The following is a 15,160-nucleotide window of genomic DNA, read 5'->3' as shown; positions in this document are numbered from 1 at the left end:
TCACAATTGTAAATGAGAACTTGTTCTCAACTTGCCTACCTGGTTAAATAAAGGTGAAATAAATAAAATAAATAAAATGTAGGGTATGTAAACATTATATAAAGTGACATTGTTTAAAGTGACTAGTGATATATTTACCACATCGAATGTTCAATTATTAAAGTGGCTATAGATTTGAGTCAGTATGTTGGCAGCAGCCACTCAATGTTAGTGATGGCTGTTTAACAGTCTGATGGCCTTGAGATAGAAGCTGTTTTTCAGTCTCTCGGTCCCAGCTTTGATTCACCTGTACTGACATCGCTTTCTGGATGATAGCGGGATGAACAGGCAGTGGCTCGGGTGGTTGTTGTCCTTGATGATCTTTTTGGGTGGTGTAGGTGTCCTGGAGGGCAGGTAGTTTGCCCCCGGTGATGCGTTGTGCAGACCTCACTACCCTCTGGAGAGCCTTACGGTTGTGGGCAGAGCAGTTGCCGTACCAGGCGGTGATACAGCCCGACAGGATGCTCACGATTGTGCATCTGTAAAAGTTTGTGAGTGTTTTCGGTGAAAATACACATTTCTTCAGCCTCCTGAGGTCTGTAAAAGTTTGTGAGTGTTTTCGGTGACAAGACACATTTCTTCAGCCTTCTGAGGCCGGCAGCCTTGCGAGGGTTAACACTTTTAAATGTTTTACTCACGTTGGCTGCGGTGAAGGAGATCCCGCAGGTTTTGGTAGCGGGCCGTGTCAGTGGCACTGTATTGTCTTCAAAGAGAGCAAAGAAGTTGTTTAGTTTGTCTGGGAGCAAGACGTCGGTGTCCGCGACGGGGTTGGTTTTCTTTTTGCAATCCGTGATTGACTGTAGACCCTGCCACATACATCTCATGTCTGAGCCGTTGAATTGCGGCTCTACTTTGTCTCTATACTGATGCTTAACTTGTTTGATTGCCTTGCAGAGGGAATAGCTACACTGTTTGTATTTGGTCATGTTTCCGGTCACCTTGCCATGATTAAAAGCAGTGCTTTGCGCTTTCAGTTTTGCGCGAATGTTGCCATCAGTCAACGGTTTCTGGTTGGGGAAGGTTTTAATAGTCACCGTGGGTACAACATCACCGATGCACTTGCTAATAAACTCGCTCAACGAATCAACATATAAATCAATGTTGTTGTCTGAGGCTATCCAGAACATATCCCAGTCCACGTGATTGAAGCAATCTTGAAGCGTGGAATCAGATTGGTCAGACCAGCGTTGAACAGACCTGAGTATGGGCATTTCCTGTTTTAGTTTCTGTCTATAACAAAATGGAGTCATGGTCAGATTTGCCGAAAGGAGGGTGAGAGAGGGCTCTGTATGCGTCGCGGAAGTTAGAGTAGCAATGATCCAGAATGCTGTCAGCCCGGGTCGCGCATTCGATATGCTGATAAAATTTAGGGTGGATTGTTTTCAGATTAGCCTTGTTAAAATCCCCAGCTACAATAAATGCAGCCTCAGGATATGTGGTTTCCAGTTTACATAGAGTCCAATGAAGTTCTTTCAGAGCCGTCGAGGTGTCTGCTTGGGGGGGAATATACACGGCTGTGATTATAATCGAAGAGAATTCTCTTGGTAGATAATGTGGTCGGCATTTTGATTGTAAGGGAATTCTAGGTCAGGTGAACAAAAGGACTTGAGTTCCTATATGTTGTTATGATCACACCACATCTCATTAATCAGTACCGGGTGGTTCGGAACAGGAAATCAACATCGGTAACCATGGTGATGTGGAGCAGTGATGGGCCATTATTTCCAACTCCCTGACAGGCAGCTCACAGAGACTTTTATCGTGTTGAGTAAAAGTTGCGTCATCCTTCGTTCCTTCTCCTCTATTTTTAGGCAGAGCTGTCAGCCTGTCACTGGGGCATTCTCTCACCACCCAGTAACAGTACAGAAAGTGGCTAAAGCTCTACTAGAGATTGGAAATGAAGTGAATTGGCCTACTTTGTCGAGTGGTTGAGGGGTGCGTGTGTGTGTTGGCCTACCTGCAGAATTCTGTCTCCTTCACGGATACGTCCGTTCTTTGCTGCTATACTGTTGGGATTGACCTGAAGAGAAGAGATGAGTTATGGGCCAATGTAGTACACTAGTGTCAAGGATTAGTACCAGATCTTTGTTTTTCTATATTTTAATTGGTCTTGGTCTCATAAATGTTGTGATCTCAACATGGTCTTGGTCTCAACATGGTCTTGGTCTCAACAAGGTCTCAACATGGTCTTGGTCTCAACATGGTCTCATCATGGTCTTGGTCTCAACATGGTCTTGGTCTCAACATGGTCTTGGTCTCAACATGGTCTCAACATGGTCTTGGTCTCAACATGGTCTCATCATGGTCTTGGTCTCATCATGGTCTTGTTCTCAACATGGTCTTGGTCTCAACATGGTCTCAACATGGTCTTGGTCTCAACATGCTCTTGGTCTCAACATGGTCTTGGTCTCAACATGGTCATGGTCTCATCATGGTCTCATCATGGTCTTGGTCTCATCATGGTCTTGGTCTCAACATGGTCTTGGTCTCATCATGGTCTTGGTCCCAACATGGTCTTGGTCTCAACATGGTCTTGGTCTCACCATGGTCTTGGTCTCATCATGGTCTCATCATGGTATTTGTCTCATCATGGTCTTGGTCTCATCATGGTCTTGGTTTCAACATGGTCTCAACATGGTCTTGGTCTCAACATGATCTTAACATGGTATTGGTCTCAACATAGTTTTGGTCTCAACATGGTCTTCATACACTGGGTCTCTAAAGGTTTCCAATCTCTGGTTAATACATATGCTGCTGGCCTTATTTCTCACCTCTCCTACATATATTCCCAGGTCCTCCTCATCATCTGTACAGTAACACACTGTCAACCCCAGCTTGTCCTGTTGACTGGACTTATACAGCTCCACCTCCTATAGAGAAGGGGAGCGAGAGAGACAGGAAGAGAGAGGAAGAGGAGAGAAAAAGAGATAGAGAGAAGATTAGAGAGAGACGAAGGAAAAGACAGAAAAGGAGAGGGGGGACAAAACAGGAGAGAGAGGGAGAGAGCGAGAGAAAGAAGGAGGGAGAGAGAGTAAGAAAGAGATGGAGTGGGAGAGAGAGTATGAGAGAGAAGGAGGGAGGGAGAGAGAGTGAGAGAGGAGGGAGGGAGAGTAAGAGAGAGAAGGAGAGAGAGAGAGTAACAGAGAGAAGGAGGGTGAGAGAGAGCAAGAGAGAAAAGGAGGGAGAGAGAGTGAAAAAGAGAGGGAGAGAGAGAGAGTAAGAGAGATAAGGAGGGAGAGAGAGAGGGGGAGAGAGAGAGAGAGGGAGAGAGAGAGAGAGGGAGCGAGAGAGAGGGAGAGAGAGAGAGAGAAGATTAGAGAGAGACGAAGGAAAAGACGGAAAAGGAGAGGGGGGACAAAACAGGAGAGAGAGGGAGAGAGCGAGAGAAAGAAGGAGGGAGAGAGAGTAAGAGAGGCGGGAGAGAGAGAGAGAGAGAGAGAGAGTAATAGAGAGAAGGAGGCAGTTAGAGAGTAAGAGAGAGAAGGAGGGAGAGGGAGAGAGCCAAAAAACATTTGTTTGCTATTTTCACAAATGACTGCAAGTGTCATACTGTACTGTATACACCCTAGAGTACAAAGACCAATGTTGCTGAAATACAGAAATTCAGCCAACATTCATCTTAATTTAATAAGCATCCTTCACAAACTGCCGTAGTATTCGAGCTCTGGATGCAACTAGCCTACTGAGTCTAAAATATCAGAGTCATTTCCAATTCATTGGATTACAGCCCATTTGGGTCAATTCCATTTCGTTTGCATTCATGCCCTAAAAATCTTACATACTGTATCTGCTGCGCCATTACACATTCTATTGCGTTTCTCTTGGTGTTTCCAGCTAATTTGTAAGTGGGAGACAGATAGAGAGGCAGCCAGCTAGCCTCTTGACACATCCCACTGCACCTATTCAGTGTAAAAATCTTTGTATTTTATTTTTTGTTTGTTGACTAAATCAAGTGGCAGAGCAGAGATTTAATCAATGAAGGCTGTGAGTTCACACAGTCTTATTGGAAGGAGTAGGACCTCGTATTATAATACGTCGCCCTATGGCTTTATCACATCCAGCCTTGGATTGGGAGTCCCATACGGCGGCGCACAATTGGCCCAGCGTAGAGCATGGTGTTTGCAACAACAGCATGGTGTGTGCAACGCCAGGGTTGTGGGTTCGATTCCCACAGGGGGCCAGTACAAAAAAATAAAAAAAATAAAACATGAAATGAAATGTATGCATTCACTACTGTAAGTCGCTCTGGATAAGAGCGTCTGCTAAATGACTAAAATGTAAATGTAAAATGTTATCCGGGTTAGGGTTTGGCAGGGGGTAGGCCGTCATTGTAAATAAGAATTTTTGTTCTTAACTGACTTGCCTAGTAAAATAAAGATTGAGTAATAAACTAAATTAAAATAGTACTTTACTATACAATACATATTAAAGAGATACTTCAAGATTTTGGCAATGAAGTCCTTTATCTACTTCCTTAAAAGAGTCAGATGAACTTGAGGACACCATTTTTATGTCTCTGCATGCAGTTTTAAGGAAGTTGCTAAGTAGTGTTAGCGCAATTGATTATTAGCGTTAACGCAATGCCTTGAAGTCTAATGGGAACAGCTAGCATGCTAGTTGTTCCTGTAGACTTCCAGTCATTGCGCTAACACCAATTAGCAGGAACTACCCACTTCCGTCCGTTGTACAGATGTCTGCACTGGAGAAGTAGATGGAGAGCACTGCCAAAATTCCTTTAAAATGGAGGTCCACAACCTCCAGGTCTGGAGAGCTACAGTACTGGGTGTGCAGGCTTTCATTCCAGCCCTGCAGTAACACACTTGATTCAGCTAATTATGGTCCAGAGTGGTCCTAATCGTGATCGTTGATTATATGGATCAGGTGTGTTAGTGATAGGCAGGGATAGAAATGAAGCTGTTTCGTTACAATGGCTTCTCCATCGGTTAGTCCTTGTCGTCTTCTTTTTGAACAGCAGAAATAACTGCTTCTGTTACATCTAGAGATGATCGTGAGAAGCTAGACCACGATCGTGAGAAGCTAGAGCACGATCGTGAGAAGCTAGAAGATGATCGTGAGAAGCTAGAAGATGATCGTGAGAAGCTAGAGCACGATCGTGAGAAGCTAGAGCACGATTGTGAGAAGCTAGAGCACGATCGTGAGAAGCTAGAGCATGATCGTGTAAAGTACGAAAAAGAATTGGGGGGGGTCGGCGGGCGGAGCTGGGAGGGTCATCAGAGACATGGAACACACCTGGGCCCAGGTGTGTCCCGGGATGAATACACCTCTTCCCCATTCATTGAGGAGACTCTCTCCATCCAGACACACCTGGGCTCGGGTGGGTCCCGGGATAAATACACCTCCATTCATTGAGGAGACTCTCTCCATCCAGACACACTGATAGATTTTGGTTGTGACATTTTTGTGGTCGTTTTGTTTGTTTGCTTTGGCACCTTTCAACACCCCTCATTATCAAATGTATACGTGCAACCACTCACTTACAATGCTGATTACTGACTACACACACCATTGTTAATTGTATTTAGTTTACTTCAGTTAATACATATATTTTCTAATTCCTTATCTCCACGTTGTCTCCCTTTTTGTTACGAACTTCGAGCCGGTTCGTGACAAGTCTTGAAGAATGGGCAAAAATCCCAGTGGCTAGATGTGCCAAGCTTATAGAGACATACCCCAAGAGACTTGCAGCTGTAATTGCTGCAAAAGGTGGCTCTTCAAAGTATTGACTTTGGGGGGGTTTGTTTCACAATAAAACATATTTTGCATCTTCAAAGTTGTAGGCATGTGTAAATCAAATGAAACAACCCCCCCCCAAAAAAAAAATAATAATAATTTAATTCCAGGTTGTAAGGCAACAAAATAGGAAAAATGCCAATGGGGGTGAATACTTTCGCAAGCCACTGTAGATTTTGGACCTAGGCTATTAAAAATGTCTGTCTTCCTGTCTTTCATCCTTGACTGGAATGAAAGCATACAGACTCAGTAACGCTCCAGGAGTTTGAGACACGCCTCAAAATATAATATAATACAATCAGACCCATCGATACAGTCAGAGTATAGTTTTACATACTGTAGGTTTATCTAAACGGTATTTTATATATGTTTATCTAAACAGTAGAGTTTTATATAGTTATATGGACGGTAGAGTTGTATATAGGTTAAATCTAAACGGTAGAGTTGTATATAGGTTAAATCTAAATGGTAGAGATTTATATAGGTTAAATCTAAACAGTAGAATTTGATATAGCTACAGTATATCTCATACCTCGTACTCCAGTTCCTCCTGCCTGTCCACTTCGTGGTGAGCTATGTCAAAGTAGTCGTTGGGATCGTTGTACTCGTGATCGTAGGTACAGCTGTGGAGAGACAGGAGAGAAGGAATGGTGTTATTAACGGGCTCCGAATACTACAAGGACAATTATACTCAGTTCACTACTATTGTTAGTACTGTAGGCTATACTCTATTCAATGCACTGTATTCTCAGAAAATATGCTGTAAGTCAAGGTTTGTTGTTTAAAAACCTGTTGGGGCTCGGGGGCAGTATTGAGAAATTTTGAAAAAAAATATGTGCCCATTTTTAACTGCCTCCTACACCAACTCAGAAGCTAGGATATGCATATTATTATAGTTTGAATGGTGTCTGTAAGTATAACAAAACTCATATTGCAGGCAAAAACCTGTGAAAAATAGATAAAAAAAAAAGTGAATTTTGTGACTGTACTATTTAGTGTCATTGTTTTATAGATACCATAGTGAGAAAGGATTCATTTCGCAACACCTACGGCTTCCACTAGATGTCAACGATCTTTATAAAGTTGTTTGAAGCGTCTATGATAAACAGAGAGCAAATTAGAATGCAAGGAAGTTGACATGTCGTCACTTCATTTTGTTGCGCCTGCGCATAAATCTGAGAAGCGTGAGTTTGTCATAATAGTTTATCTAGACATAGGATAGGTTGTGTGAAAATATTACTGATGTTTAACGTTAAAAATGGACCAAAAGATTAATGCTAAACAACGTTTGACATGTTTGAACGAACGTAAATAGATTATTTACTAGGTTTTTTTAGCTTTTCGGCGTGATTTTACACCCCCCCCACCACGTTTTGTGGGAGCATAATGAACGCTAACTACTTGGTGTTATTTGGACATAAATTATGAACTTTGTCAAAAGAAACCACATTTGTTCCGGACCTGGGAATTCCTGGCAGTGCCTTCTGATGGAGATAATCAAAGGTAAGGGGATATTTACAATGTTATTATCGATATTAGATGATGCTAACTGTATAGCATAGCTTATTGTTCTTAGCATAGCACCCCGTTTATTGCAAAATGTGATTTCCCAGTAAAGTTATTTTGAGATCTGGCCATTCGGTAGCAATTACGAGATGATAATATATTATTCTTTGAATGACAATATTATAATTTACCAATGTTTTCGAATAGTAATTTTGTTATGTTCACAGGAAGCATTTCAGAGAAGAAAAAAATCTGAATTTCACGCTACTGTAAAATGCTGTTTTTGGATATAAATATGAACTTGATGGAACAAAAAATGCATGTATTGTATAACATAATGTCCTAGGAGTGTCATCTGTTGGAGATTGACAAAGGTTAGTGCATAATTCTAGCTGGTTTCTGCTTTTGGTGACGCCTGACCTTGAATTGAAAATGGATGTTTGTACTTTTGTGGCTATGTACTGTCCTAACATAATCTAACTTTATGCTTTTGCCGTAAAGCCTCTTTGAAAATCGAACAATGTGGTTAGATTAAGGAGATGTTTATCTTTTAAATTGTGTAAAATAGTTGATTGTTTGAGAAATTGAAATTATTAGATTTTTGATGTTTTGAATTTCCAGCCTTGTTAGCAATCCCGACTCGGGGTTCATTGCTAACCTGTAGCCCCAACAGGTTCTGTCAGCCTGCAGCGCTCCTTTTTTGGGGGGGGAGGGAACTCCTTTGGGGTCTCAACTTGTTGAGGGTAAGAATAGTAAAATAAACAAAGATGTAAAAAAATGTTTTATTTGTTTGTGCATTAGCAGTTTTCTCTTTTGATGTCAGTCACTGAAAGTCACTCCAATTACATCAGCTAACAATTTATAGATTGGTTTAGTTGGTTTAGCCAGCTATCTAATCACGGTCATAATTACTGATTAGCGAAATACCGGATGTGGGGTACGCAGACCTGCGAGCCCATTGCGGCCCCGCATGATGAGTTCAGATTTGTTTTGTGACACTCATCCCCATCAATGTTGCCCATCCCTGTTCTAAGTGGACAGGCTGGCTCTAAATGCTAGCAAGGCATATGTTCAGATAACAGGATGTAGTTTTGATGTTCAAAAAAACGTATTAGATGGGATCGAAGCGAGCAACATCTGGATCGCATCATGAGTAATCGTTTTTTTGGGGGATTCAATATGATTGGTTAATGATACGTGATTTTGCTGAGAGCCTTGCTAGTGCCGATCCCCTTGAATGACAGACAGACAGACAGACAGACAGACAGACAGACAGACAGACAGACAGACAGACAGACAGACAGACAGACAGACAGACAGACAGACAGACAGACAGACAGACAGACAGACAGACAGTATTTCAGAGGTCCTATGGTTGTACGGACGATAAGGTTGCAGGCATGTACTTCATTCAGTACATAAAGCTGAGGTACTACACATGTACTTACATCTCATTCAGTACATAAAGCTGAGGTAGTACACATGTACTTACAACTCATTCAGTATGTAACGCTGAGGAACTACACATGTACTTACAACTCATTCAGTACATAAAGCTGAGGTACTACACATGTACTTACAACTCATTCAGTACATAAAGCTGAGATACTACACATGTACTTACAACTCATTCAGTACATAAAGCTGAGGTACTACACATGTACTTACAACTCATTCAGTACATAAAGCTGAGGTACTACACATGTACTTACAACTCATTCAGTACATAAAGCTGAGATACTACAAATGTACTTACAACTCATTCAGTACATAAAGCTGAGGTACTACACATGTACTTACAACTCATTCAGTAGATAAGGGTCCATGAGGTGAGGCAGTGGTGGAGAGGGTGGTGGTTGCGTGGGTGAGCAGCCGCCGTGGGGGTGGTAGTGGGTTGACCTCCCCACGGTCAGAATATTCTGGAAGCTAATGTCAGTCTGAGTGCAGTTATCCACACAGTCTGGGATGGACACCAGCCCCATGGTGCTTACGTTACCCAGGGTACCCCCTGGCCCCAAGGCGCCACCGTTCCTCCGGTAGCCTCTACACCCCACTACCTGCAGCAGCAAAGGATCCTGGGAGTTGGAGTTTGGAGTATTTCTCTCCTGGGGCTGTTGAGATGGTCTCCTTCCTTTGACCTGGAGAGACAGAAGGGGGAAGGAGGGAAGACAAAGTATTAAAACATGCCCGTCTGAGCATAAGGAACTTAATCGCTCCCAGTAAAAAAAAATATTCACCAATGAATTGAAACCGTGCACAGACACACCCCATGATTGGCTAGAACCAACGGTTCCCCTGAGGCTCACGTTATTTTGCCGGGAACCATAAGCAGTGTCTACGGTCCCTAAGCCATGAGCAGTGTCTACGGTCCCTAAGCCATGAGCAGTGTCTATGGTCCCTAAGCCATATGCAGTGTCTATGGTCCCTAAGCCATATGCAGTGTCTACGGTCCCTAAGCCATGAGCAGTGTCTATGGTCCCTAAGCCATATGCAGTGTCTATGGACCCTAAGCCATGAGCAGTGTCTACGGACCCTAAGCCATGTGGAGGGTCTACGGTCCCTAAGCCATGAGCAGAGTCTACGGTCCCTAAGCCATGAGCAGAGTCTACGGTCCCTAAGCCATGAGCAGTGTCTATGGTCCCTAAGCCATGAGCAGAGTCTATGGTCCCTAAGCCATGAGCAGTGTCTACGGACCCTAAGCCATGAGCAGTGTCTACGGTCCCTAAGCCATAAGCATAGTCTACGGTCCCTAAGCCATGAGCAGTGTCTACGGTCCCTAAGCCATAAGCAGAGTCTACGGTCCCTAAGCCATGAGCAGTGTCTACGGACCCTAAAGCCATGAGCAGAGTCTACGGTCCCTAAGCCACGAGCAGTGTCTATGGTCCCTAAGCAATGAGCAGAGTCTACGGTCCCTAAGCCATGAGCAGTGTCTACGGTCCCTAAGCCATGAGCAGTGTCTACGGTCCCTAAGCCATGAGCAGTGTCTATGGTCCCTAAGCCATAAGCAGTGTCTACGGTCCCTAAGCCATGAGCAGTGTCTACGGTCCCTAAGCCATGAGCAGTGTCTACGGTCCCTAAGCCATGAGCAGTGTCTATGGTCCCTAAGCCATGAGCAGTGTCTATCTATGGTCCCTAAGCCATGAGCAGTGTCTACGGTCCCTAAGCCATGAGCAGTGTCTATCTACGGTCCCTATGCCATGAGCAGTGTCTATCTACGGTCCCTAAGCCATGAGCAGTGTCTATCTACGGTCCCTAAGCCATGAGCAGTGTCTACGGTCCCTAAGCCATGAGCAGTGTCTACAGTCCCTAAGCCATGAGCAGTATCTATGGTCCCTAAGCCATGAGCAGTGTCTATCTATGGTCCCTAAGCCATGAGCAGTGTCTATGGTCCCTAAGCCATATGCAGGGTCTACGGTCCCTAAGCCATGAGCATTGTCTATGGTCCCTAAGCCATGAGCAGAGTCTACGGTCCCTAAGTCATGAGCAGTCTCTATGGTCCCTAAGCCATGAGCAGTGTCTACGGTCCCTAAAGTTACAGTTAGCCTAGTGGTTAGAGCGTTGGGCCAGTAACCGAAAGGATGCTGGATCGAATCATTGAGCTCACAAGGAAAATATCTGTTGTTCTGCTCCTGAACAAGGCAGTTAAGCTACTGTTCCCCAATAGGTCGTCGTTGTAAATAAGAATTTGATCTTAACTGACTTGCCTAATTAAATACATGTTAAGTAAAGCCATGTGGAGTGTCTACGATCCCTAAGCCATGAGCAGAGTCTAAGCCATGAGCAGAGTCTATGGTCCCTAAGCCATGAGCAGTGTCTATGGTCCCTAAGTCATGAACAGTGTCTATGGTCCCTAAGCCATATGCAGTGTCTATGGTCCCTAAGCCATGGGCAGAGTCTACGGTCCCCAAGCCATGAGCAGAGTCTACGGTACCTAAGCCATGAGCAGAGTCTATGGTCCCTACACCATGAGCAGAGTCTATGGTCCCTACACCATGAGCAGAGTCTACGGTCCCCAAGCCATGAGCAGAGTCTACGGTCCCCAAGCCATGAGCAGAGTCTACGGTCCCTAAGCCATGAGCAGAGTCTACGGTCCCTAAGCCATGAGCAGAGTCTACGGTCCCTAAGCCATGAGCAGTCTCTACGGTCCCTAAAGATATGAGCAGAGTCTACGGTCCCTAAGCCACGAGCAGTGTCTATGGTCCCTAAACAATGAGCAGAGTCTACGGTCCCTAAGCCATGAGCAGTGTCTACGGTCCCTAAACCATCAGCAGTGTCTACGGTCCCTAAGCCATGAGCAGTGTCTATGGTCCCTAAGACATGAGCAGTGTCTACGGTCCCTAAGCCATGAGCAGTGTCTACGGTCCCTAAGCCATGAGCAAAGTCTACGGTCCGGTCCCTAAGCCATGAGCAGTGTCTATGGTCCCTAAGCCATGAGCAGTGTCTACGGTCCCTAAGCCATAAGCATTGTCTACGGTCCCTAAGCCATGAGCAGTGTCTATGGTCCCTAAGCCATGAGCAGTGTCTATGGTCCCTAAGCCATGAGCAGTGTCTATGGTCCCTAAGCCATGAGCAGTGTCTACGGTCCCTAAGCCATGAGCAAAGTCTACAGTCCCTAAGCCATGAGCAGTGTCTACGGTCCCTAAGCCATGAGAAGTGTCTACGGTCCCTAAGCCATGAGCATTGTCTACGGTCCCTAAGCCATGAGCAGTGTCTATGGTCCCTAAGCCATGAGCAGTGTCTACGGTCCCTAAGCCATGAGCAGTGTCTATGGTCCCTAAGCCATGAGCAGTGTCTACGGTCCCTAAGCCATATGCATTGTCTATGGTCCCTAAGCCATGAGCAGTGTCTACGGACCCTAAGCCATGAGCAGTGTCTATGGTCCCTAAGCCATAAGCATTGTCTACGGTCCCTAAGCCATGAGCAGTGTCTATGGTCCCTAAGCCATATGCAGTGTCTACGGTCCCTAAGCCATGAGCAGTGTCTACGGACCCTAAGCCATGAGCAGAGTCTACGGTCCCTAAGCCATGAGCAGTGTCTATGGTCCCTAAGCCATGAGCAGTGTCTATGGTCCCTAAGCCATGAGCAGTGTCTATGGTCCCTAAGCCATGAGCAGTGTCTACGGTCCCTAAGCCATGAGCAGTGTCTATGGTCCCTAAGCCATAAGCAGTGTCTACGGTCCCTAAGCCATGAGCAGTGTTTACGGTCCCTAAGCCATGAGCAGTGTCTACAGTCCCTAAGCCATGAGCAGTATCTATGGTCCCTAAGCCATGAGCAGTGTCTATGGTCCCTAAGCCATATGCAGGGTCTACGGTCCCTAAGCCATGAGCATTGTCTATGGTCCCTAAGCCATGAGCAGAGTCTACGGTCCCTAAGTCATGAGCAGTCTCTATGGTCCCTAAGCCATGAGCAGTGTCTACGGTCCCTAAAGTTACAGTTAGCCTAGTGGTTAGAGCGTTGGGCCAGTAACCGAAAGGATGCTGGATCGAATCATTGAGCTCACAAGGAAAATATCTGTTGTTCTGCTCCTGAACAAGGCAGTTAAGCTACTGTTCCCCAATAGGTCGTCGTTGTAAATAAGAATTTGATCTTAACTGACTTGCCTAATTAAATACATGTTAAGTAAAGCCATGTGGAGTGTCTACGATCCCTAAGCCATGAGCAGAGTCTAAGCCATGAGCAGAGTCTATGGTCCCTAAGCCATGAGCAGTGTCTATGGTCCCTAAGTCATGAACAGTGTCTATGGTCCCTAAGCCATATGCAGTGTCTATGGTCCCTAAGCCATGGGCAGAGTCTACGGTCCCCAAGCCATGAGCAGAGTCTACGGTACCTAAGCCATGAGCAGAGTCTATGGTCCCTACACCATGAGCAGAGTCTATGGTCCCTACACCATGAGCAGAGTCTACGGTCCCCAAGCCATGAGCAGAGTCTACGGTCCCCAAGCCATGAGCAGAGTCTACGGTCCCTAAGCCATGAGCAGAGTCTACGGTCCCTAAGCCATGAGCAGAGTCTACGGTCCCTAAGCCATGAGCAGTCTCTACGGTCCCTAAAGATATGAGCAGAGTCTACGGTCCCTAAGCCACGAGCAGTGTCTATGGTCCCTAAACAATGAGCAGAGTCTACGGTCCCTAAGCCATGAGCAGTGTCTACGGTCCCTAAACCATCAGCAGTGTCTACGGTCCCTAAGCCATGAGCAGTGTCTATGGTCCCTAAGACATGAGCAGTGTCTACGGTCCCTAAGCCATGAGCAGTGTCTACGGTCCCTAAGCCATGAGCAAAGTCTACGGTCCGGTCCCTAAGCCATGAGCAGTGTCTATGGTCCCTAAGCCATGAGCAGTGTCTACGGTCCCTAAGCCATAAGCATTGTCTACGGTCCCTAAGCCATGAGCAGTGTCTATGGTCCCTAAGCCATGAGCAGTGTCTATGGTCCCTAAGCCATGAGCAGTGTCTATGGTCCCTAAGCCATGAGCAGTGTCTACGGTCCCTAAGCCATGAGCAAAGTCTACAGTCCCTAAGCCATGAGCAGTGTCTACGGTCCCTAAGCCATGAGAAGTGTCTACGGTCCCTAAGCCATGAGCATTGTCTACGGTCCCTAAGCCATGAGCAGTGTCTATGGTCCCTAAGCCATGAGCAGTGTCTACGGTCCCTAAGCCATGAGCAGTGTCTATGGTCCCTAAGCCATGAGCAGTGTCTACGGTCCCTAAGCCATATGCATTGTCTATGGTCCCTAAGCCATGAGCAGTGTCTACGGACCCTAAGCCATGAGCAGTGTCTATGGTCCCTAAGCCATAAGCATTGTCTACGGTCCCTAAGCCATGAGCAGTGTCTATGGTCCCTAAGCCATATGCAGTGTCTACGGTCCCTAAGCCATGAGCAGTGTCTACGGACCCTAAGCCATGAGCAGAGTCTACGGTCCCTAAGCCATGAGCAGTGTCTATGGTCCCTAAGCCATGAGCAGTGTCTATGGTCCCTAAGCCATGAGCAGTGTCTATGGTCCCTAAGCCATGAGCAGTGTCTACGGTCCCTAAGCCATGAGCAGTGTCTATGGTCCCTAAGCCATAAGCAGTGTCTACGGTCCCTAAGCCATGAGCAGTGTTTACGGTCCCTAAGCCATGAGCAGTGTCTACAGTCCCTAAGCCATGAGCAGTATCTATGGTCCCTAAGCCATGAGCAGTGTCTATCTATGGTCCCTAAGCCATGAGCAGTGTCTACGGTCCCTAAGCCATGAGCAGTGTCTATCTACGGTCCCTATGCCATGAGCAGTGTCTATCTACGGTCCCTAAGCCATGAGCAGTGTCTATCTACGGTCCCTAAGCCATGAGCAGTGTCTACGGTCCCTAAGCCATGAGCAGTGTCTACAGTCCCTAAGCCATGAGCAGTATCTATGGTCCCTAAGCCATGAGCAGTGTCTATCTATGGTCCCTAAGCCATGAGCAGTGTCTATGGTCCCTAAGCCATATGCAGGGTCTACGGTCCCTAAGCCATGAGCATTGTCTATGGTCCCTAAGCCATGAGCAGAGTCTACGGTCCCTAAGTCATGAGCAGTGTCTACGGTCCCTAAAGTTACAGTTAGCCTAGTGGTTAGAGCGTTGGGCCAGTAACCGAAAGGATGCTGGATCGAATCATTGAGCTCACAAGGAAAATATCTGTTGTTCTGCTCCTGAACAAGGCAGTTAAGCTACTGTTCCCCAATAGGTCGTCGTTGTAAATAAGAATTTGATCTTAACTGACTTGCCTAATTAAATACATGTTAAGTAAAGCCATGTGGAGTGTCTACGATCCCTAAGCCATGAGCAGAGTCTAAGCCATGAGCAGAGTCTATGGTCCCTAAGCCATGAGCAGTGTCTATGGTCCCTAAGTCATGAAC

The 15,160-nt window shown here is 45.7% G+C and overlaps 1 protein-coding gene across 1 annotated transcript in view; it reads right to left on the bottom strand.

Moving 5' to 3' along the window:
• LOC106572942 (PDZ domain-containing protein 4) overlaps positions 1-15,160 on the bottom strand; it is a 57,842-nt gene that overhangs the window by 21,991 nt on the left and 20,691 nt on the right. The window contains exons 3-6 of the mRNA XM_014147535.2: positions 9,097-9,434; positions 6,323-6,413; positions 2,811-2,909; positions 1,997-2,059 (exon numbers count right to left, since the gene is read on the bottom strand). Coding sequence (XP_014003010.2) covers positions 1,997-2,059; positions 2,811-2,909; positions 6,323-6,413; positions 9,097-9,434 — 591 coding nt within the window. The remainder of the gene's footprint in view (positions 1-1,996; positions 2,060-2,810; positions 2,910-6,322; positions 6,414-9,096; positions 9,435-15,160) is intronic.

The sequence above is a fragment of the Salmo salar genome, chromosome ssa15, assembly GCF_905237065.1.
Source record: "Salmo salar chromosome ssa15, Ssal_v3.1, whole genome shotgun sequence".
NCBI classification, from domain to species: Eukaryota; Metazoa; Chordata; class Actinopteri; order Salmoniformes; family Salmonidae; genus Salmo; species Salmo salar.
The sequence above is the reverse complement of the archived record's forward strand: the minus strand, read 5'-3'. Positions and strand labels throughout refer to the sequence as shown.